The 24,522-nt window shown below is 32.7% G+C and overlaps 1 protein-coding gene across 1 annotated transcript in view; it reads right to left on the reverse strand.

Annotated features, from left to right (window-relative positions):
* RYR3 (ryanodine receptor 3) overlaps window positions 1-24,522 on the reverse strand; it is a 438,620-nt gene that overhangs the window by 193,812 nt on the left and 220,286 nt on the right. The window contains exons 37-40 of the mRNA XM_051973649.1: window positions 22,199-22,368; window positions 6,010-6,230; window positions 2,465-2,555; window positions 366-506 (exon numbers count right to left, since the gene is read on the reverse strand). Of these exons, the coding sequence (XP_051829609.1) occupies window positions 366-506; window positions 2,465-2,555; window positions 6,010-6,230; window positions 22,199-22,368 (623 nt within the window). The remainder of the gene's footprint in view (window positions 1-365; window positions 507-2,464; window positions 2,556-6,009; window positions 6,231-22,198; window positions 22,369-24,522) is intronic.

Below are 24,522 nucleotides of genomic sequence, written 5' to 3' on the forward strand. Positions count from 1 at the left end.
ATGCCTACCTAGCAAAGTTTGTTATGAACAAGAGGATTTGCAAACATTAAGACACTATAAAAATGCAAGTTGTTATTCTTATGGGATAGCTAAGCCATGTTAGACATAGTTTAACAAAGGAAAGTAGGGAGCAAAGAAAACAATAATAGCCAGTTGGGTTAACATACCACTCTGATGCCTTCTCATGTGTATTTTAAATGTGAGGGGAAAAATAATTAACTAATTAAGGATTAGCTTTAGCAAAAAAGAATGAATATACAAAGCACTGAAAACAAAGACAAAGTTTGAAACCCTGGTCTGTCTTGTTCCTTAATAATCACTTGGATCATTGTGTCTCTTACTTCCTTTAATGGCATAGTCATTACCTTATGAGAGAGAGAGTCAAAAATCCCCCAGAAGAGCTTCTCCGTTAAATGTAATTCTTCTTCCACGGCCAAGCCATAGCCACCCCATCCCAAGGGAAGGCAGTAATACTTCCAGCACTGTTCATAATGATTTGTCAAAAGCTAAGAAGTTGGAACAAAATAGTAGTGTTATGGTGAGGCAGAGAAAATCCACCAGCACTGTAATACATGCAAAATTGTTGTGCAAATATAGCAAGTCAGGATGATGAGAACAGTACTAAAGACAGATAGTAAAAGGAACAGCAGAAAGGCTTTCAAACTAGGTAAGAAAAAGACATCTTTCATATTTTAAGCAGCATGGGCTTTGTTAAATTTATTAAACTCATAATCCTTTTAACATACCTTTGTCTCAGCTATAACTGGGAAAAATGGGGTAACTTCATTTCTTTCCAAATGATAAAGAAATCTTTGCTGTCAATAAAAAGTTATTAAAAAAAAAAAAAAAAAGAAAAAAGAAATCTTTGAAACTACTGACCTAACAAGGGTGGGAGTGATGTGTCCTGAAAGCTCTGACTCTAAATGTGTTTTGCTGTTTTTCAGTTGTTTCAGACACATCCATCTCTTTGTGGCTCCATTAATTAATACATTAATTAATTAATACTATGTGATTCTGATAATAGAGATTTGGAAAAGTCTTCCTCTTGCCTCCTTACTGATTACGAACTGCTTGCTTGAGCAGTCCTGATATCTTTTGCCCAGGAGAGGGCAGTAAAACATTATAAATGCCTTAGGAATATGTGTTGCAAGAAACGAGTTGACTGTCATACCACCTGTGCCAGTGTCAGACAGCCAGGGGAATTCTAGGATGCTGCCCTCAGCTTTACTTTCTACATGCATGAGAAACCTATCATTTCATGTTACAGTATTTGGAGCTTAGCATCAGTGGGTGGGGCTTAAAACCTATCTCTACCACTTCCTATCCAAACTCTGGAAAAAGGGAGGCCAGTGGGTGATATGAATAAACAATAGAAAATTCAGAGACTATGACTGCTGCCTCTTATTCTGCTAAAAATTTGTTGCATGACAGAAAGTTAAAGAATGTCTTTGTACCTCAATTTTATCATATATATATATATATATATATTAATACTGGATAAAACTGATTTCATAACAGTTCATCTTTTAAAAAATCATTTAAGAGAGGGGCACAGCACAGTGGATAAAAAATGCTAGACTAAAAAAATAGGTTCAAATAAGGGCACAAAAACCATACACAAATCACTTTTCCCTTATGAGACTCAGTTTCCTTATCTATAAAGGTCAAATAATACGATGTACAGATAATACTTTGCAAACATTAAAAAGCTATATAAATGTTAGCTACTGCTGAATGATAATAATAAAAAACTAAAAGGATTGTTATCATGGGAAAAATAGAGGACTTTTAGGTTTAGATCTCTAATTCTTAGAGATAGTTTTCTAATCCAAAACCTTCATTTTACAGATGAGGTAATTAAGACTCAGAGAGGTTTTAATGACTTAATTAATTAAAGAAAAATGCGTTTGAAGTAAAAGATATGACATTCTTACCCTCAATGCTTACTAAAGAAAAAACAACAAAAGTGATTTTGAATTAGGAGTTGTTACTCTTTTCTCAAAGATCTAGAAATAAAGTATAATAAGTTATACACAAGTATAACAGCTTTTGTTAAGAACACAAGGCTTAGCCTTCAGAAATAAGGAAGAAAAAATATCAAATAGAAAAGAACCAATATATTATAGTTTAAGTGTAAAAAGTGAGGCTTAAAAGCAGTCAGAAACACCCTAAATTATCTCTTATCTTATTATCTAATATCTTATTATCTAAATTATTAATGGAATTAGAATTAGCAATGAATAAAATATTTAAAGAGAATCAAACAAATGAATTGAATTTACTTATACTTAAGAATGGAGATTTATTTTTGCTAGCAATATCCTGGACTCTATTTAGCATTTTAAAAAATTGAAATCATTCTCATAGATACTTGCTTTTTTTCTGAAAATGATGAAAATGATTTGTTTTGTTGTATACTTTCTATGGCACGCATAAGAATTTAATTGTTAGAAAAAATATTTACCTTAAGTGACATTTTACAATATTCATTGAGGAGTGGTACATCAAAGACAAGACGGCGTAGAAGTTGTTGTAACATGGAAGGTCGTAAGTGACTAGAGTGTGGAAAAAGGGGAAAAAAACAAACAAACAAACAAAAAAACAATACATAATGAGAAATCTTAAAACAATTAGATTAAAAAAAACATTCTTTAATATATTCCAGTTCATGAAGAAATATTAAATGGCTTTTAAAAAAAGAAATATGGATTTTTAAGAAAGTAAAGGGAATCTTTTTTCTCCCTCCCTCCCTCCCGCCCTTTCTCCCTCCTTTCCTTCCTCTTTCCTTTATTTTTCTGTTAAATTTTTGTGAAGAGAGTCTACGTTTTATGCCTCTACATGTTCTTTATCCATTCACTATTTATTCACTTGGCTTTCTAATCTGACACTCTATGGAAACCCTTCTTTTAAAATTTACCAATGTTCTAATTGTCAAATACAATAATCTTTTCTCAATCTTCATTCTCTTTGAACTTTCTGTAAGATTTGATGTTGATGACCACTTAATTTTTTTTGGATGTATCTTCTTAGCTTCAGCTAAGACACTATTCTTTCAGCTTTTCTCCTGACTGCTCTTTTATTTTCTTTGATGCTTTGTTGTCCTCCTACCATGTGTTACCTGAGACCCTATTCACTGTCTTTTATCAATATTTTTCTTAGATTAATCTCCCACTTTCCCACAGCTTCAATACAGCTAGGTGGATGTCTTCAAAATCCATAATCAATTCCATTTCTTTTAGTTCTATTTCCACATTTATAATTGTCTAGGGGATATTTTCACCTAGCTTACTATTCAATTCACTCCTAGGCCATCACTCTCGCACTAGTTGCTCTCTCTTCTTTTTTCCCTTCCTACCTCTTATTTGATCAAATCATTACCACAGTTATCTTCCACTATCAATTCTCTTGCACCCTTGTCTTAGCGACAATGATGTTTTGTTCAAAACTCAGTCATTCTTAGCATCTGCTACCTTTGCTCTTAGTCTAGTGCTTCTAATGCTTCTCCTAGGTTAGTCTTTCACTAGGTTTCTTACTGAACAACCTCTCTTTCTTTGGAGATCACTAACCTAAATCTGTTACCCAATCAAGATTCTGGTGATTTTAGTTATCAAGCTACTGTTATGAATTTGAAGCTTGCCCTTATTTATTTTGGATATTAGAACCTTATCAAAGAAACTTGCTATAAAGATTTTTCCATTTCAATGATACCTGATTATGAATTTTTTTGTGTGTTTAGGGTCTTTTTATTTTTAAATATTGAAAATTTTCCATGGGGTCTCTATCCCCACTAAATATAATGCTAGCCATTGGTATTATTATGATTATTTTAAATTAAATTTCATTCTCTTCCCCTTCCCTTCCCAAAGGCTTGCCTCTGCTTCTTCTGGAATTCCTCTCACTCCTAATTGAGAAAGTAAGAAAAACACAATCCCTGATTAAGAAACAACCAAATAAAAACATGTACAGTTAAATCTCTACATTGGCCATGTTCAGAAAAAAAATCTAAATACTCCCTCTGAGTTAATCACTTCTTTATAAGGAGCTGGTTAGCATGGTTAACAAGTCCTTTGGCATTGTGGTTGGTCACTGTGGTGATTAGAATTCCAAAGGCTTTGAACATTATTTATAATATTATTACTATATAAGTTATTCTCTTGGTTCTTCTCACTTTATTTTGCATCAGTTCATACAAGTCTTCCAGGATTCTTTAAAATGATTCTCTTCAATTCTTACAACATAGTATTCTATTACATTCATATATCATAACTTATTCAATTAGTCCCCATTTGATAGGGAGTTCTTCAGTTTCTAATTCTTTGCTACTTCAAACAAAAGGATTATAATTATTTTTGTACATATGGATCCTTTCTTATTTGATCTTTTTGGGGGTGTGCACTTAGTATGATATACCTGAATCAAAGGCTATACATGGTTTAATAGCCTTTTTGACTATTTCTGAATGGCAGGACCAGGTCATAGTTCTATCAATAGTGCATTAATATATATGCTTTCCCACAGTACTTCAACACTTGTTTTTCCTTTTTGGAAAGCTTTTTGGAAAATATACTTTATTAAGGAAAGATTCATTTACTGCTGTGTTTTCTAGTATTTTTTTTAAGAAGATGGGTTTTGTGTCTTGTAAAAAGTTTTTTCTGCATCTACTGATAAAATCATGTGATCTTTGCTGTTTTTGTTATTAATATGATCTATATGGTTATTATTTTCTGATGTTGAATTTATCCTACATTGCTGGTATAAGTGTAATTCAGTCATAGCATGTTATCTTTCTGACATGCTACAGCAACTTTGCTAACATTTTATTTAAAATTTTTGAGTAAATTTTCATTACGGATATTGTTCTGGTCTTTTCTGTTATGACTTTACTTTGGCTAGTTAGCAATATGATACTTTAAATCATAGAGAGAATTTGGTAGAACTTCTCACTTTTCCTATTTTTTCAAATAATTTATATAACAATCAATTGTTCTTTGAATGTTTTGTAAAATTCACTTGTAAATACATCTGATCCTGGGAATTTTTTCTTTGGGAGTTAATTTATGACTTTTGCTTTTTTTGAGACTTATTATTCACATTATTTCTTGTTTTGTTAATCTAGATAAATATATTTTATAAATGTTTATTCATTATGTAATTTTACTGGTACATCCAGGTTTTCTTTTATGCTTAGAATACTCTCCCTCCTTCACTCCAATTGCTGATCTCCCTAGCTTTCTTTAAGTCCCAATTAAAATCCTACCTTCTATAGGAAACCTTCCCCAGTTCCTCTTAATTCTTGCTTTCTCTCTGTTAATTATTTCCTATTATATGGTGTATTTGTATATATTTGTTTGTTGTATTCCCTCTTTTGCCTCTTTTATATATTGAGTGTTTAGTACAGTGCCTGGCATATATTAGATATTCAATAAATTTATCAATTGATTAGAAGAGAAACTTGTACCAATATTATTTCAGATTTCATGAATTTATATCAAAGTACTAAAGAAATGTGTGTCTTATTTCCCTTGCTAGATTGTCAGCCGATCCCTAAGAGTAGAAGCTGTATTATTTTCTCTGTAGCCCTAGTCTCTAGAAAATGATAAGAACTTATTAATACATATTTTCTGAATTAAAATGAATTGCAGAGAATCTTGCTCCCTAGCTTGCCTGAGATAGTATAAGTCTTACTAACATTCAAACCACTCCAAACTTGTCTTGGCTGAGGAAGTGGTAGTCTGACTGTTCATGTTATATAATGTGGAGCCTTAGGTACCTTATCCTCTAGTCAGTGCTGGCAACCATCCTGCGGTAGTCAGATGAGGGGATGAGAGGCAATTGGAGAGGCAAAATGAAAGGGCAAAGGATAAAAAGGATACAGTTGAGGGTCAAATTTATAGGAAGATGTCTAGACTTTAGGTTCTTCTATGTATAAATTTTTTAATGTGTACACTTATGTGCAATTGAATTCGAATGAATATGTATAAATGAGAAATACATAAGCATAGTACTTACTTGCAGATAGCAAGCAGACATTCTTCTATGGTGTCTCTCTGTGCTTTGGTGAGGGAGCGTCCCTTGTAGAGTCTATAGATAGTTTGAAGTGTGGAATCAATCAGAGAGGTATAATGCTCCGTTCCAGCAAACAAAGGGGCATGTCTTGTGAGGAGAGGGAGCACAGCAGAACATAGATATCTATTCAGTGCCAGTGCTGCCTCTGTGGTACTCAGAGAAACCTAGGGAAGAGAGAAAGAGATAATGATTAATCTTATTGGGAAATCTTCAGAAAAGCATAATACACTTACCATATGATCCTATGTTTTAGGTATGTCTTACATGGTTAATGTTTCACAGAATATAAAGCAATAGGAAATGTGACTATTCACTTTATCACGAGGTACTATTTTGCATGTAAAATGAAACAAATCAAGTCAGAAGTAAAAATAAAGATAGACAAAAGGGCAAACAAAGTGAATTAACTGACAGGCTTCCTTCCTCACTCTGAGTTCTATTAAAATATGTATTACATTACAAGATGAACTGTAACCACCTTATTGAAAGTAGTGAGAAACAACTTGACTTTTATGGAAATATTTTGCATAACTTCATTAGTGGTTTCTTAATTGTGGGCAGAGATTAGGAAAAGAACCTAGAACTCAAAAAATTTAAAAACAAATGTAAAAAAATTTGTTTTGAATGTAACTGGGGAAAACTATTAAACAAATAAATTTAAAATAAAAGTATAAAAAAAAGAAAGTAGTGAGAAAATTTGGACACTCTATTGCTCTTCCTCCCTCCATTCCTTCTTCTTTCTCTCTCTTTATTTAACTTTGATAGTTCAAAAGATCCTTGATTTATCAGTGAAAATACATTCTCCACTAATACAAATCATAATCCCTTTGTTCTACATGAATTTAAAAAAAGATTTATTGAGATGTTTTGTTTTTATATCCCATATATTTATAGATTATTCCTATTTTGTAAGAGGTTTCTTTTAGTAAAGAAAAGCAATTAAATAATACTAATAACATAGTGATTGTATTTAAAAATGCAAGCAATATTTCACATCTGTAATATCTGCTCACCATTTTTTCAAGTGAATAGAAATCTATTTTCTCCCTCCCACTCCCTATGTAATTGAAAAAAAGAAAAAGATTTCTTGTGATAAATATGCAGTCATTCTTTCAATAATTGTATAAAATATAAGTATGCCTCATTTAAAATATCACATTTATTTATTTAATATTTTCCCCAGTTACATTTAAAATAATTTTTATTACATTAAACAAAACTTTTGGGTTCTAGATTCTTTCCATTATCCCACCACCAGCCCCCATTAAGAAACCACTGTGAAGTTATGTAAAACATTTCCATAAAAATGTAAAACATTTATGTGAAAGAAAACATAGGTCTCCCACTCTAATAAAAAAAACCCTCAAGAAAAATAAAGATTTTTTAAAAAAGAAAGTATGATTCAATCTGTATTCAGACATAATCAGTTTCTTCTCTCAGTATGGACAGGATTTTTCATCATAAGTGCTTCAGAGTAGTCATGGATCATTGTACTACTGAGAATACCAAAATCATTTAATAGTTAGTCATTATAGAACATTGCTATTACTTTGTATACAGTACATTTCACTTTGCTTGAGTTCATGGAGGACTTTCCAGTTTTTTTTTTAACCCAAAACATTCTGTTCATCACTTCCCATAGAAAAACAATATTCCATGACAATCATATTACCACAATTTATTTAGCCATTCTTGAACTGATGGGCATCCCCTTGATTTCCAATTCTTTGCTCTGAGAAGAGAGCTGATACAAATATTTTTGTACATACAGTTCCTTTTCCTTTACTTTTTCTTTTTTAAAAAAATTATTTTTTGTATTCATGCCTAATAGTGACATTGTTGGGTCAAAGGATATGCATGAATTTATAGCACTTTGGGTATAAGTCTTATCTTTTGATCATTTATCAATTGAGACTTGGCTCTTATTTTTTTAAAAATAAATTTGACTCAATTCCCTCTGTATTTGAGAAATAAGGCCTTATTAGAAAAATCTGCTTCAATATTCTTTCACAATTACTACTGCTAACTTTATTTTCTCACATTTTTTTCAATTCTCTTTCCATTCACCCTGTCCATCTTCAAGTGTTTTACTATTGATCACTCCCCCAATATGCCTTTTTTAATCACCCTTTCCTCTTCCCCTATACCATTCCCCTCCTAATTTTTCTGCAGAGTAAGATAGATTTCTATACCCATATTGAGCGTGTATGTTATTTCCTCTTTGAGCCAATTCTGATGACAGTTCAGAGTAAGGTTCACTTATTCTCTCCTCCCCTTCTTCCTCTCTACTACAAAATCTTTTTCTTCCCTCTTTTTTTATGGCAGATAATTAAAATCATTCCACTTGTCCCTTTACCTTTCCTCCCAGTACATTCCTCTCTCTCCCTTTAATTTCATAATTTAAAAAAAGATATTATCCCTTCATATTCAACTCATACCTGTGCTTTCTGTGTATGTATGTGTGTGTGTATGTATATGTTCTTTCAAACTGCCATAATAATTGAAAAATTCAAATAAGTTACAAGTATCATCCTTTAATGTACGAATGTAAACCAATAACTAATTAAATCCCTTTTGATATCACTCTCCTGATTACCTCCTTATGCTTTTCCTGAGTCCTGTATTTGAAAATCACATTTTGCATTCAGTTCTGGTTTTTTCATCATGAATGCTTGAAAATCTTCTCTTTCATTGAATGATTACATTTTCCTCTGCAGGATTATATTCAGTTTTTTTGGGTAAGTGATTCTTAGTTGTAATCCTAGCTCCATTGCTCTCCAGAATATCATATTCCAAGCCCTTTAGTCCTTTAATGTAAAAGCTGCTAAATCTTGTGTTATCATTACTGTGGCTTCACTATACCTGAACTGTTTAGTTTTTTCTTTTTGGAGGGGGACTGCTTGCAATATTTTCTTTTTCACCTGAAAGTTCTGGAATTTAACTATAATATTCCTGGGAATTTTCATTTTGGGATCTCTTTCAGAAAGTGATTTGAGGATTCAATTTTTATTTTACCCTCTGGTTCTAGAATATCAGGACAATTTCCCTTGATAATTTCTTGAAGATGATGTCTAGGCTTTTTTTTTTTTTTAAATCAGACACTTTCAGGTAGCTCAATAATTATCTCTCCTGGATCTTTTTTAAAGAGGAGTTGTTTTCCTTCATCTAAAGAGTTATATACTTTATTTTTCTTTTAAATTTATCATTATAAGTAAATATACTATTTTTCCATTTTTAAAAACACATAGAGCTATGTTAGCTTCCCAATTTTTAGCAAAGGTTCTTCCTTTTCATCCCAGTTAACAGAATAAAAATATTATGGAATATTGTTGGGTAATAATACATAATTGAATTTTTAATTCTTTTGAAGTATTTTTATTTTATTTATTTATTTTTAATATGCATTGCTTTATGAATCATATTGGGAGAGAAAAATCAGAATAAAAGGGAAAAATCATAGGAGAGAAAAAAAAAACAAAAAAGAAGTGAACATAGGATATGTTGATTTACATTCAATCTCCATAGTTCTTTTTCTAGATGCAGATGGCAATTTCTATCCAAAGTCAATTGTAATTGCCTTGGATCACTGAACCACTGAGAAGAACCAAGTCTTTCATAGTTGATCATTGCACATTCTTGCTGTTATTATGTACAACATATTTCTGGTTCTGCTTGTTTTTCTCAGCATCAGTTCATGTAAATCTTTCCAGGCCTTTCTAAAATTGGCTTGATCATATATTTTTTAAAAATAACAGCTTTTCAGCAGTCACCAAAACCATTTGGTATTGGCTAAGAAATAGATTAGTGGATCAGTGGAAAAGGTTAGGTTCACAAGACAGAATAGTCAACTATAGCAATCTAGTGTTTGACAAACCCAAAGCCCCTAACTTCTGGGAAAAGAATTCATTATTTGATAAAAACTGCTGGGATAATTGGAAATTAGTATGGCAGAAATTAGGCATGGACCCACACTTAACACCATATACCAAGATAAGATCAAAATGGGTCCATGACCTAGGCATAAAGAACGAGATAATAAATAAATTAGAGGAACATAGAATAGTTTATTTCTCAGACTTGTGGAGGAGAAAGAAATTTGTGACCAAAGATGAACTAGAGACCATTACTGATCACAAAATAGAAAATTTTGATTACATCAAATTAAAAAGCCTTTGTACAAACAAAACTAATGCAAACAAGATTAGAAGGGAAGCAACAAACTGGGAAAACATCTTCACAGTTAAAGGTTCTGATAAAGGCCTCATTTCCAAAATATATAGAGAACTGACTCAAATTTATAAGAAATCAAGCCATTCTCCAATTGATAAATGGTCAAAGGATATGAACAGACAATTTTCAGAGGATGAAATTGAAACTATTACCACTCATATGAAAGAGTGTTCTCTTTCATTATTGATCAGAGAAATGCAAATTAAGACAACTCTGAGATACCACTACACACCTGTCAGATTGGCTAAGATGACAGGAAAAAATAATGATGAATGTTGGAGGGGATGCGGAAAAACTGGGACACTGATGCATTGTTGGTGGACCTGTGAACGAATCCAACCATTCTGGAGAGCAATCTGGAATTATGCCCAAAAAATTATCAAATTGTGCATACCCTTTGATCCAGCAGTGTTTCTATTGGGCTTATATCCCAAAGAAATACTAAAGAAGGGAAAGGGACCTGTATGTGCCAAAATGTTTGTAGCAGCCCTGTTTGTAGTGGCTAGAAACTGGAAAATGAAAGGATGCCCATCAATTGGAGAATGGCTGGGTAAATTGTGGTATATGAATGTTATGGAATATTATTGTTCTGTAAGAAATGACCAGCAGGATGAATACAAAGAGGACTGGCGAGACTTACATGAACTGATGCTAAGTGAAATGAGCAGAACCAGGAGATCATTATACACTTCGACAACGATATTGTATGAGGACATATTTTGATGGAAGTGGATTTCTTTGACAAAGAGACCTAACTGAGTTTCAATTGATAAATGACGGACAAAAGCAGCTACACCCAAAGAAAGAACACTGGGAAACGAATGTGAACTATCTGCATTTTTGTTTTTCTTCCCGGGTTATTTATACCTTCTGAATCCAATTCTCCCTATGCAACAAGAGAACTGTTCGGTTCTGCAAACATATATTGTATCTAGGATATACTGCAACATTTCCAACATATAAAGGACTGCTTGCCATCTAGAGGAGGGGGTGGAGGGAGGGAGGGGAAAAAAATTGGAACAGAAACGAGTGCAAAGGATAATGTTGTAAAAAAAAAATTACCCTGGCATGGATTCTGTCAATATACAGTAATTATTAAATAAAAATTATAAAAAAATAACAGCTTTTTATTTTCAGAATACATGCAAAGATAGTTTTCAACATTCACCTTTGCAAAACTTTGTGTTCCAAATTTTTCTCCCTCTCTTTCCCTACTCCCTTCCCTAAACAGCAGGTAATTCAATATATGTTCAACATGCACAATTCTATACATATTTCCACATTTATCACATTGCACAAGAAAAATAAGATCAAAAAAGGAAAAAATGAGGGGAAAAATAAAACAAAAAGCAAGCAAACAAAAACAAAACAGGTGAAAATACTGTGTTGTGATTCATATTCAGTCCCCATGGTCTTCTTTCTGGATGCAGATGACTCTCTCCATTACAAGTCTATTAGAACTAGCCTGAATCACCTCATTGTTGAAAAGAGTCACATCCATTAGAAATGATCACTACCTAATCTTGTTATTGCTGTATACAATGTTTTCTTGGTTCTACTCACTTCACTTAGCATCAGTTAATGTAAGATTCTCCAGGCCTTTCTAAAATCATCCTACTGACTGTTTCTTATAATTGTTCATCATTTTTTATAGAACAATAATATTCCATTCCCTTCATATACCAAAACTTATTCAGCCATTCACCAATCGATGGGCATTTACTCATAAACCAATTCATTGTACTACAAACATTTTTGCACATATGGGTCCTTTAGATCAGTTGTTTTTCCAGTGAGATATTTCACAATTTTTTCCTGTTTTTTTTTCCTTTTGGTTTTGCTTTATTGGTTTCTCAAAGTCATTAGCTTTTAATTTTTATTTTAAGTTTTAAGGAATTATTTTCCTCAATGAGCTTTTATAATTCTTTTCCCAATTGATCATTTTTGCATTTTAAGGTGTTCTCCTCATTAACTTTTTTGCATTTTCTTTTGTACCCCTCTTAATTTTTTCCTAATTTTTTCTCTTTCTTTATTTTCAAAATTCTTTTTGAGCTCTTCCAAGGCCTGAGCCCAATTCTTGTTTTCTTGGAGGTTTTAGATATAGGAGCTTTGACTTTATCATCATCTTCTGAGTGTTTGTTTTGATCTTCTTTGTCACCATAATAACTTTCTATAGTCAGAATTTTTTTTGTTGTTGTTGTTGTTTGCTTATTTTCCTAGTCTAATTACTTGGCTTTTAACTCTTTGTTATAGTAGGGCTCTCTTTCTAGAGTGGAGGGTGCACTGTCCCAAACTTCAGGGGCTTTGTGCAGCTGTTTTCTAAGGACTTGACCACAAGCCCTTTTTTCCTGCTCCTGAATTATTATGAGTGTCCTTGTCCCACTGTGGCTGCAAGATTTAGTATGCTAAAGCAGCGAGTCCTGCTTTGCTGACTCTGGAGATGAGTGTACTGCCTGCACTGGGACTGGACTTTCGACTCCCACCCCATTGCCACAGACCCACCCTACTAACCTCCCAGGTCTTCCCTGGTGTCTCAGGGCAGAGAGGTTCAGAAGTCACCAGAACTGCCACTGATTCAGACTGAGGGTCCTGCCTTGCTGACACGTTGGCCAGGGCTGTGGGCTGGGGTGGGGATTGTGATGGCACTGCCTTTATCAAGACTGCATACTGGACTCCCAAACTAGGGTCACAGACCTTTTCTGCTGAGCTTCTAAGCTGTCTTCAGCTGGAAAATGTTCCATTCCATCTTTTTTGGGTGTTCTGACACTCTAAAATTTGGTGAAATTATTTAAAGGAATTTGGAATGGTTTGATAGATTGGGCGAATTCCTGCCTTTACTCATCATTTTGGCTCCACCTCAGTCTGCTTCTTTTTGCACCCTAAATTTGCAATTTCTCTGTAATGGATAATCTATCTGTCTATCCATCACGATCAGTCCTTTGGAGCCATGAATGATAAGTTGGCCAACCTTCCATTGATGAAGCTCTCCCCAATGAGCCAAACTGGTCTTCAGATGACAAATAAATAGTACATTATTGGTCTCAAATTCAAAACCTTTGTAGCTTTTCTTTTTGGCTTTTAAAGTCATTCATAACAAGCCTCAACTTAACTTTCATGTTTTTTAGTCATTACTCCCCTATCTGTACTCTAGACAAATTTTCTTGCTACTTTTCACAGGATACAACATACATCTCCTATTTCCACGACTGAAACACACTTTCTCTTTAATTCTTTGCTTTCTTGAAAATAGTTTAAATATCTATGGCATGATGCTTTTCTCTAGTGACTTTAACTCTCTATTATTTTGTTTTGTGTATTTAAATAAGTGGTGGTTCCTTCAAATTAAATTCTCTAAGGACTGGGATTGTTTTATTTTTATTTTGACCCACAGCCTTTTGCATAATGGTTGGAACTTAGTAAGTGCCTCAAAAATGCTTGTTGATGAGTTCTACTCCCTTTTTTTTTTTTTTTTTTTTTTTGTATTTATCTAATGTGCTTGACCGCTTCCCTTGTGTTTTAAGTATATTTTTAGGGTACCAAAGTTGCATTCAAATGGTATTATTCATTCTGATCACCCTATGCTTTTAATGCTACTTCTTGTATATTTGTACATATTATTGGCAACATGCCAATCTGACATTTATTACACACATATCCATTGTCCCTTGGATCATTAATAATTTTGATTTTTTAATATCATAATGTACCATTATTTATGGCTCAATAGGATTACCAATAGAACATTAGTGTTAAAGTGTTAAAGATATAGATTTTGTCTTCAGGGATTAATTTAGGTAATCAAAGGTACTTTGAAATTTGGCCCATCTCATTACTCATCTACAATGCCTACTATCCAAGATAGCTACATTGAGGAACTAAATAAATGTGTTCTTCAAGGAGGAGCATGTTATAAAATTGCATTTTTTATTTCACTTTATTTTTCTTGATGAGTGATTACATCATAAATCAACTTCATTTTATGAATCCTTTGAAATAATATGACTACATTTTACCTGACAAAGAAAGATACATGTAACATATGATACAACAAAATTGCATTTACTTAGCAGCATTCAAACTGAAGTACCCAGGTGAGAGAAAAACAGGGCAGCCAAAATACTGAAGTTTTAAGAGCGTTTATTACTGGCCAGTAATAATCCCCCAACACCAAGACTGGAAGGGTTAGTAATGAGTAGCCTCAGGGCCATATATTTATAAAAAGAAGAGAGAGAGAGACATCAAAATGGTTTTTGATACATTTGTCATAACAAAGGAATTTCTATTCTAAACAGGAGGCAAAAAGTTATTACTCTAAGGGGGTCATTTCCAGACAGCAAGAAGCAGTATTTCTTTAAGCTTATCAGGTTGTTAAGGTCTCAGGTCTTTCAGGACAGCACATCTGGATTGTTAAAAATACCATCTGCATTAGGGAGTGAAGAACTAGTAATAAACTTCTAACTACAAAGATTCAAGATTATGTTTCTCATGGTTCCATTTGGGATACTTTTCCACTTCTAAACTGCAAAAGGTAAAATGGAAGAAGGAGCAGGGTTGTGTGACAAGCAATATGTATAGGTATACTTGATGATCTTACCACACTCTATCCTTGGATTACAAATCCCTACATTTATTTCTGTACAGTCTAAAATAAAATCTAATCTTTCTCTTGCACATTGGATGCTAATGGACATACAAGCTCTCCTGGCCAATAAGGCAAAGTTATATAGACAGAACAATAGTAATATAAATCAGGAAAGAAATCCCACAAGCAGGATAAATACCTACTATTCAAGATCTTATTTAAAAATGACTGAGATGGTATTGGGAAGAGGTAAGGTTTTTTTTGTTTGTTTGTTTTTAGTACAAGGGAAAATTGTTTAAGGAAACAATTGTTCTCTATCACCTGCTTTGCCCAAGTACTTTTACTCTTAAAACAATGGTTCCCTTGCCTTTCACATCTATTTTACTTGACAAAGAGAGGAAGTATTTTCTTAATAAGGAACTATCTCAATACTTTTACTCTTCCTATGGTGATAAATTTTACATTAATATTAGCAAATTTCAAGATATGTGTTGGTTTATTTTGGAGAATAAAATTTTTTTCAAATAACTTCTTTTCTTTATTCTCTACAATACATGTTGATATCTAACCTGGAATCATTTTTATAATGATCTGGTCATATATACTATTATGTACATTATAAGATGAGATGATAAAATTATCCATTAAATTTTTTTTGATCTCTTAGCTAAACAATAAAACAAACTCTTCCATCATCTTTATTGACTTGAAGAGAACTCATGAACTATTCTTTCATTTAGTTAAAATTTCTAAATTTCTTTTGATGAATGAAAATGTCAAAATGGCCATGTCAAATCTGTTTTTCTGCAAACACTGAACATTAAGAATGCCAATGGATTAAAAGCTGTTATTGTCAACATTATTCCCTGTGATTTAACTATTGTAAAAATGACAGACTATTTTTACACTTTTGCCTCTTCTAAAAAGATTCACCCTGATAATCAAACCTCTTAACTGTCAATAGGCAACACAGAACTTTTGTGGAAGATTTTCTTTTTGTTTAGTGCATAAAAGAAATAATTTAACACAACAAATGTTTATTAAATATCTCATATGAAGAAAAGTAGTGGCAACATGACATAGTGAGAGGAAAGCTAGGTTCAATGTAATCCAATAAACATTTACTAAGTGCCACTATGCTAAGCATTAGGGATGCAATTTAAAAAATTGAATAGCTTACAATCTAAAGAGGGAGAGAATACATAAAAAAGAGTTATAGAGAAGGAGAGTAAGAGAAGAGTGCAAGAAATACCAAGGGATACCTGGCATAAGGGCATCTTGTTCTGTGGAACTGAAACACAGTTTTGCATTTTTGCAGGGAAGCAAATGCATAGAGAAGTAAACTGAGTTCAATTCCTGCCCTTGATAAAGAAAGTTATTGGAGAAGTTTGGTATTCCTCCTATCAGGGGAGAGCAGGAGGAGGGAGGTAATTTCAATGAAGGCTGAGTTAGCCACATGGTAATGAGCTTAGAATTGAATTTATCTTGGCAGGTGGAGTTATTCTGTGGAATTGAAAGGACACAGGGCAACAAATGCAAAGCAGCTCAGTCAAGACCTTCCCCTTTGATATAATGGCTATAGGACCTTGGGGAAGTCATTTAGTCTCAGTGCCTGCAGAAAATCTCTAATATTATACATTAGGGTGTATTTCCTTGAATTAGTAGAAGAAGAATTTTTTTCTCTGTCTGTCTCTGTCTCTCTGTTTCTCTCTCTCTTTCCTGGTATAAATAACTCTTTGAGGAAGAGGATTATGAATGGATATTTCTTCTATATTATTTCTCTTATTAAAGTCCTTTCCATTTTAAGTCTTACTTTTTATACTTCACTTCTAAAAAACTTATTATGTTCTGAAAGGCCTTACTTATTACCCATAGACTCTTCCTTCTGGCACTATTGTGATATGACTGATCTTAATAACTTCATATCTAAAGTAGAGAAATTGATACAAAACAGGAAAGTGACTTTCTTAAAGACACAGAGGCAATTAGTGACAAAGTACCTAAGAATTTAAAGCCACTACAGCAAGTAAGTGGCGTCAGCCCTAGAGTCAGGAGGACCTGACCTCAGACTCTTACTAGTTCTATAATCCTGGGCAAGTCTTTTAACCCTGATTGCCTTGCTTAAAAAAAATCCATTGAATCTCACATGGATGCTTTGTAGCAAACATTTAAAAGGAATTTCAGAAAGCAGATCTTTGCATTCCCAAGTCCTTGACATCTATCCCATTTGGTGCACTAATCAGCATAACACAATAACTTCAGCATTTTAAAAGACTTCCAGCTGTAAGACTATTAATTTTCTAATGTGCCTTCAATTCTTTTCTGACTTACTGGGGAGTTCCCAACTTGATAATCTTTTCCCCTAAGCATTGCTGAAGTTGTAATTAGCAATTTTCATAATTATGAGAGACAAAGCAATCAATCAAACTAGCACTTCAGGTAGTGTTGTACATAGGAAGAAGAAATATATCATGCTGGTTAAATTTACAAGTGTTGAAAGCAATTTACAAGGAGGATATATGACTTAAAGGTACACTCTTCTGAAAGAAGCCTGATTCTGAATAAAGAAAAATGTTAAGTGTTGAAACTACTAATGTCTCAAAGTATGTTTAAATTCTTATTTATGCTAGCAAGAAGGTAAATTTCAGGGAACATATTTAAACAACTTGAATTATTGAGGTCTTTAGTAAATAACTAAATACAATTCATGTTTATGTACTGATTTAATATTTAAAAAGCACTTCAATCATCATAATACTGTGAGACAGATAACATAAGCATCACTATTTCTATTTTATAGATGAGAAAATTAAAATTATTAGAGTATAATTTGCCCAGAAATATATACATATCTAGGAACTATCAGAAAATGGCATAGTAGATAGAATATTGGACTTTGATCTAGGAAGATTTGAATTCAAATCTTGCCTCAGATACTAATTGGGTGAATCATATAAACTACTTAATTTCTATGAGCAGTTTGCTCATTTATAAAATGAGGGAGATTGGATTTCATGGCCTTTACAATCCATTGCATATATATATATATATGTATATATATATATATATATATGTATATATATATATATATATATATGATCCTAAAAGATTTGAATCCAAGGCTTATAATTTGAACTTACATCTCTTCTGCTACTATATTTAACAGTCTTTCTACTAAGTTCAACTGTTTTTCATAGTACAATGAAAAAAAGTTCTGGTTCTAGAGCCAAAGGATTTGGATTTAAATCAAATGTCTATCTGTGTTAGCTTAACCAGCCACTTAATTTTCCTGGGTGTTTCCTCATTTGAGCAAGCTATACTAGACAGCCTTTAAGATCTTGCCTTTTTTGTTGAAAGGCAGCTAGGTTGTATGATGAATATAGATAGTGCTGTTTGGACTTAGATCTGAGTTAACATCTGGCTTCATATATTTTACTAGCTATATCAGCTTGCCTATATCAAGGCAAGTCACTTGACATTTTCCCCTCTCATTTTCCCTAACTGTAAAATGATGAAAATAAGAGCACCAACCTCTCATGATTGTTTTGAGGATTAGCATCTTTAAAATGCTTAGAAGAGTGCCTAGCACATAGAAAGTGCTTAATAAATATTTGTTTCCTTCTTGCTTTTTCCTATGATCCCCATGCCTATGTTATCACAATTAATATGGTAAAATATAATTATCTAATATAAATCTAGTATAAATAATATATACTATAAATATAAATAAGAAAGTCACTTTCCTGTTTTGTCTACTTTCTCTACTTTAGAAATGAGGTTAGTAAGATCAGTCATATCACAAGATTGCCAGAAGGAAGGTCCAATGGGTAATAGGCAAGCCCTTTCAGATATATAATATATATCTAATAATATGTTTTCGTTATCTTTATTATCACAAGCAAGAAATGGTTTAAAAGATATAATGCAGGAAATTTAGTTGGAAAAGCAGATGAGCCATGTGGTAAAAGTAAAACAAAAAAGACTCTTAATTTTAATGCTTTAATAGTACCTGCTCAATGTTAAAATCCTGAGAAGAAGACCTTTAGTCCACTAAGCAGATATTCTTCAGGGGCTCTATGAAAGGACATATATAATGATCCTGTGGGATGAAAAGATCTGTACCACTGGAGGAAATAATTAATGAGATCATGTATCCATTAAAGTATGGTTTTGGAAACCATTGTCTTTGAACTACACAGACTTTCCTGGGAACATCTACAGTAGTGCAATTTTTGGCTCTAGAACAATTGTCCTAAAAAAAAAAAAATCAAAACTCTTCAACCTTGTCATTTTAATAGGATTATTAAAATGAGATAAGACAGAGCTTTGATTTTTAGTTTCTTGAAATTTTCTTTATTATCAGAATTGAAATGTCATAGTTTGTTGGAGAGGAGTTCAATATGGCACATTTCAATGTAGCACTGAGGTGTTTAGATAAGGGCATTGTCCAAACAACAAATATTGGAAAAGCATGTGTTATCTGTCTGATCTGTTACAAATTGTATGCTTTCATCAGGAACCTTGGAGAGTATTTGCAAAGCAATTTTTAAGTCAGGAAATTAATGAAAAATCTTCAAAAAATAAGTAGCTTTAGATGAAGCATTTTAATTATCCAACAGAATTTTTGAGCCTTTAGTATGCTTTTGGGTCCATAGCACAATAAATTATATTGTACATTCTTTGAGTTCTATAAACACATCTTTACAAAATTCCTATTGCCTTAGACTAATACTTTATACCATATTCAACAATCTACACATATGTGACCTTAATATTAAAGATTATATTATAAAAATAATTAGAAAAGAACCAGATCATATGTCTCACAGATATAGCTAAGAGATGTATTCTTAACTAAACAAGAGACAGAAGCAATTATAAAAGATAAAAGAGATATCTTTACTTGACATTAAAAAGCTTTTATAGGAGATGAATTTAAGATAAAAATGAAAATCATCTTTATCAAATTTTATAAGGGTTAATTATCCAAGATATAAACAAATAAATAAAATATACACATATGTATATACAGATGTGTGTGTATACATTTACAGTCACACCCTAATAGACAAATGGTCAAAAGATATGAACAAATGGTTTTTAAAAGATCTGTATTCACAACTACATGAAAAAAATTGCTCTACATCACTAATTCACAAGAGAAATGCAAATCAAAAAAATCCTGAAATTTCACGCCACACCCATTAAATTGGCAAAAATGACAGAAATGGCAAGTCACTATTGAAGGAGTTGTAGCAGGATAGACAGTAATATATTGTTGGTGAAACTGTGAAATAGTACAACCATTTCAAAAAGCAAGTTAGAATTATGACGATAAAGTGACTAAAATATCTCTACCTGTTGAACCACAGATTCCATTACTAGGATTATACCAAGGAAGTTATCAATAAGAGTAGTAAGCTGTCAATAAGAAAAAAGTTCTCATATTCTTTAAAATATTTACAGCAATACTTTTTGTGATAAACTAAAAGTTGGAAACAAACGTCTACCAATTAGGGAATGATTAAAGAAATTTTGGGAAATTAATATAATGGAATCTTACTGCACTGTAAGAAATTATTTACAAGAGGTATACTGAAAAAACATACAAAGACCTACACGAACTGACACAGAGTAAAGTAAGCACATTCAAGAAAACAATATACACAGTAACTACAAACATGTGAATGGAAAAAACTTCTCACCAAAATCAAAAATAAGTGAAACAAAATTATAAAGTTCAAGCAAGATTCCAATGAAAAGATATGAGAGGACACTCCCAACCATTTATGGAAGTACTAGGTTCAAAGTATTTATACATTGTCCTTGTTTTTAGACTTTTTCAATGTATCAATCAGTTGTGCTAACTTTTATTTTCCTCTCAAAAATTATTCATTAATGAAATGGTTTTTATGAGTGGGAGATATAATTAAGACAATGAGTGATTTAAGAAACAAAAATATCAATAAAATCTATTTAAAATATTTATTATACCTATATCACAGATATTGTCAGAATTCTTCTTCATTCTCAGGCTGATAATTGCATGAACTTTCTAATTCTGGGTCACCAATTAAAATATAATTATTTCCAAAGGCTGGATCATTTTTTCTCAGTATAAAAAATTAAATTCCTTAAACTTCAGAAGAAATTAGTCACTCCGCTACAAAGTGCAATCTCTTTTTACTCTGGGTTTGAAAACAAGAAGGGAGTTGGAATGTTGTGGTGAGTTCAATTGTTGGAATTCTTGTTCTTCTCAAAACACAGCCAGTTTAGCTTAGAGCCCTCCAAATATCTCCAAATCCAAAGGTTCTGTCCTTTAGCCTCTGCCTCTGCTTTCTTCAGCCTCCAACCAGCACAGAGATGGAATGAATCTCTTGTCTCCTTCACTTGGGGCTCGGCTAGCTTTCTGGTGAGTCTTTCAGACCAGCTTGGTCTCAGTGGGGGAAGTGCAGGAGCCCAGCCACCTACCACAGTGGTGTGAGATGAAGATGAATCTGGTTGTCCACTGAACTCTCCACTCGTAGCTTTATCCTCTGAAAACTCTTCTTCTGCCACCAGCCAGCCAAATGGAAAATATTCCTTCTTGCCTCGGAGAGAGGGCTTCTGGCGTAATTCCGCTGAATTTTCCCAAAGTGCTCTGTGTCTGCACCAGAGTGCTCCTCTCCAATGCAGCTGAACTCTCTTCTGCGACCAGCCAGCCAAGTGGAATATATTCTCGAATAGCTCTCTCTTCACTAGCCTTATATCTGAATCTTCTGAGAGAATGGGATTATGGGTTTTCTCCCACAGTGCTCTCTGGCCCTAAGAGCTTTAAGGGAGGTGTGAATTCACAAAGGTACAAGGTTTACTTTGTGAATCTGGCAAACTTGTGAATTCTGATGAGTAAAAGTGTAAACACAAGCATTGTACTAATTAGTTCTACTTAGTACCTTGTTTCAGGTTCTGGCCCAAAACATCTTCTTGTAAGATCAGATCAACTCTAATTAGTTAGCAGTTTGTAAAGATTCCAACAGAATGTTTTAAGGCCACAGGCCATGACTGGTCAAGCTCTTGAATAAGCAGTTGTTAGATCTTGATTTTTGATTTTTTTAAGTCAGCCTCTCTTTTGAGTGTGGGATATTGAAACCTCTCATTTGTTAGTATATTGGTTTTTTTTTCTTTTTGCATCTGTAAAAGGGAGTCAATGTACTTAGAGATTTGACAAAACTATTGTGTGAACAGAGACATAATGAATATGAAAAACTGTAAATGCTGAATTTAATTCATCTATCAAATATAATCACATTAGAAAAATAAGTTTTTATTTCAGTAACTTACTGTGTCTAGAGAGGTTGATGCTCTTAAATCAGGTAAAAATCCAACCTCCAAAAGATGAAGGAGAAAAGTTTGGTCTTCAATACCATAGACACGGTCCAAGAATAGCACCATGGGTGCTTTGTGGTCAGGACAAAAGTTGGCAGCCATGTCTGGCTCATTTACTGACCCATCTGAAAGACAAGGAGAAAAATGTCATTAGCTCTTTAAAAATATCACAGTTCTGGGTGGCAGAAGTCCTTGACTCCGTCCCACTTTTCTAAATAAAATAATGGGAGGATTTTAAAATACTACTTCTTTACCTTAAATGTTCCTTGCCAAAAAAATCAGGTTGTATAAAGACTTTTCTAATTAGCTCTCATATTGTGAATGGAACAGAAGGTAAAGGGTTTTGCCAGGATTAGTGAAAACTGAAGGGGAAGAGACTATGTTTTTCAAATTTCTATTGTTTAGCAAATTGTAACACTGTTTTCTGAACTGCTCAATATCATGTAGCAGAGTCCTGATCTATTGATTTCTGGGCCAAGGACCATTTGATTCTGGTAGTCTGTCCTTAAGAAAATTCATTTATTTGGCTCTTGCTGTTAAAACACTTGCTGTTTGAGTTCCACAGAAAATATTACTTAACTTGTGAGAAAAAAATTCAAGTACTGATCAAAGAGGGGAATGCTGGATCAAAATCCCTAATATCATTATTGAGTTGGTGTATTGTTCCCTAAAGGTCAATGTCATTGATGCTCAAAACTATGTACAAAAGAGACATGGCTTCAGATTGGCTGAGAGATGCCTCTAACTTCTGAGAGAAAACTTAAGAAAAGTAATTAAGGGAGAAAATACAAACTTTTGAAAGATGTATGTATAATATGTTCCTTGCTTCCTAGCACCTGCAAACTTCAAGATTATTAAACATCATTCTTTTGCTGATTGAGGTAGATTTAGTCTCACTTACAAATAAATAAATCTATTTATTTATTTTATGTTTATAAATATATTTTAATATATAATATATGTATAATATAATATATATTATGTGACATAATATATGTTATACAATATAAAATAAACAATAAAACATATATTTATGTTTATTAAATTTTATTAATTTTAATTATATTAATTTTAATTATTAATATTAAACTTTATTTTTAAAATATGTATAAAGTCTTTAATTTTTGTTAATTGTTTACTTTGATGAGATTTACAAGCTATCTGTGATTGTCTTTTAAACCAGTATTTGGTGAAGGTGAGAGGGAGCTAAGCTATCAAGGATAAGTTAGGTGATCCCGAGATCAGAGAGACAAGTCTTCAAGAAACACACAAACAAAAACCAATTCAAATATTCTGAAGCTATAATTAAAATTGTAAAGGATTTATTAGCAGACAAGAAAAGATTGCAAGCCTTGGAATAATATAGATTAACAATCAAAATAATTAGGCCTGTGCCCAGAAAAAACATCCAGCAAAACTAACCATAGTATTAAACAACAACAAAAAAATGGACATTCAACGAATTTGCAGATTTTCATGACTTGTCTCAAATAATCTTAACTCAGTAGAAAATTTAACAAATTGGCTCTTTTGTGAGTCAACATAAAAGATTAATTTCAAGGTTTTTAACAAGGACAAATTGTTTATGTTTTTTAGGTGGAAATGTAAACCATATGTTTAAGATTGACACCAGGCATTGGGAAATTCAAAAGAAAGATTAGGGCAGAGCTGAGTATGACCTAACTCTAAAAAGCAAAGCTGTCTAGGAAAAGGGAAAAAGACTAATTGTGCTTTATGAATGAGGTACAGAGAAAGAAGTTACACAGAGGTATCAGACAAGGGAGGACGACCGGTAGTTCTGAAAACTACTCTCATCTGAAATGAGTTAAATAAGGAACAATACACATATATACCATGAAGGGTACAAAGCCCTCCAAAACATATAAAGAAATAGAGTGGAGGGAATAGGAATGTTTACCTTAAGGGAAGGGGGATAAAAAAGGGGATAAAATGTCTAAATTAATGGGAATGGGATAAAGAGGGAAGGAATGGGTTGGGGGAGAAGATAACGGAGGGATTTATGGATGAGGGGAAATTAAGTAATAGCAAGGCAAATTATGGAGTAGAATTACAGTAGAAGAGTTAGCAGGAATAAGAAATAAGAGATATACACAAATACTATAATAAGGATCAGGAGTTTAATTTATTAGAAAAAAATTAGTACTAGTAATTATTGATTTCAAGAAAAGAGAGACTTAAAAGATTCAGTCAAGAGAGAAATCTACATTATATGTCAGCCATATTAATATTGTTTTAGATGCATGTGTAACATATGTTCA

Source organism: Antechinus flavipes, chromosome 2, assembly GCF_016432865.1.
Source record: "Antechinus flavipes isolate AdamAnt ecotype Samford, QLD, Australia chromosome 2, AdamAnt_v2, whole genome shotgun sequence".
Taxonomy (NCBI): domain Eukaryota; kingdom Metazoa; phylum Chordata; class Mammalia; order Dasyuromorphia; family Dasyuridae; genus Antechinus; species Antechinus flavipes.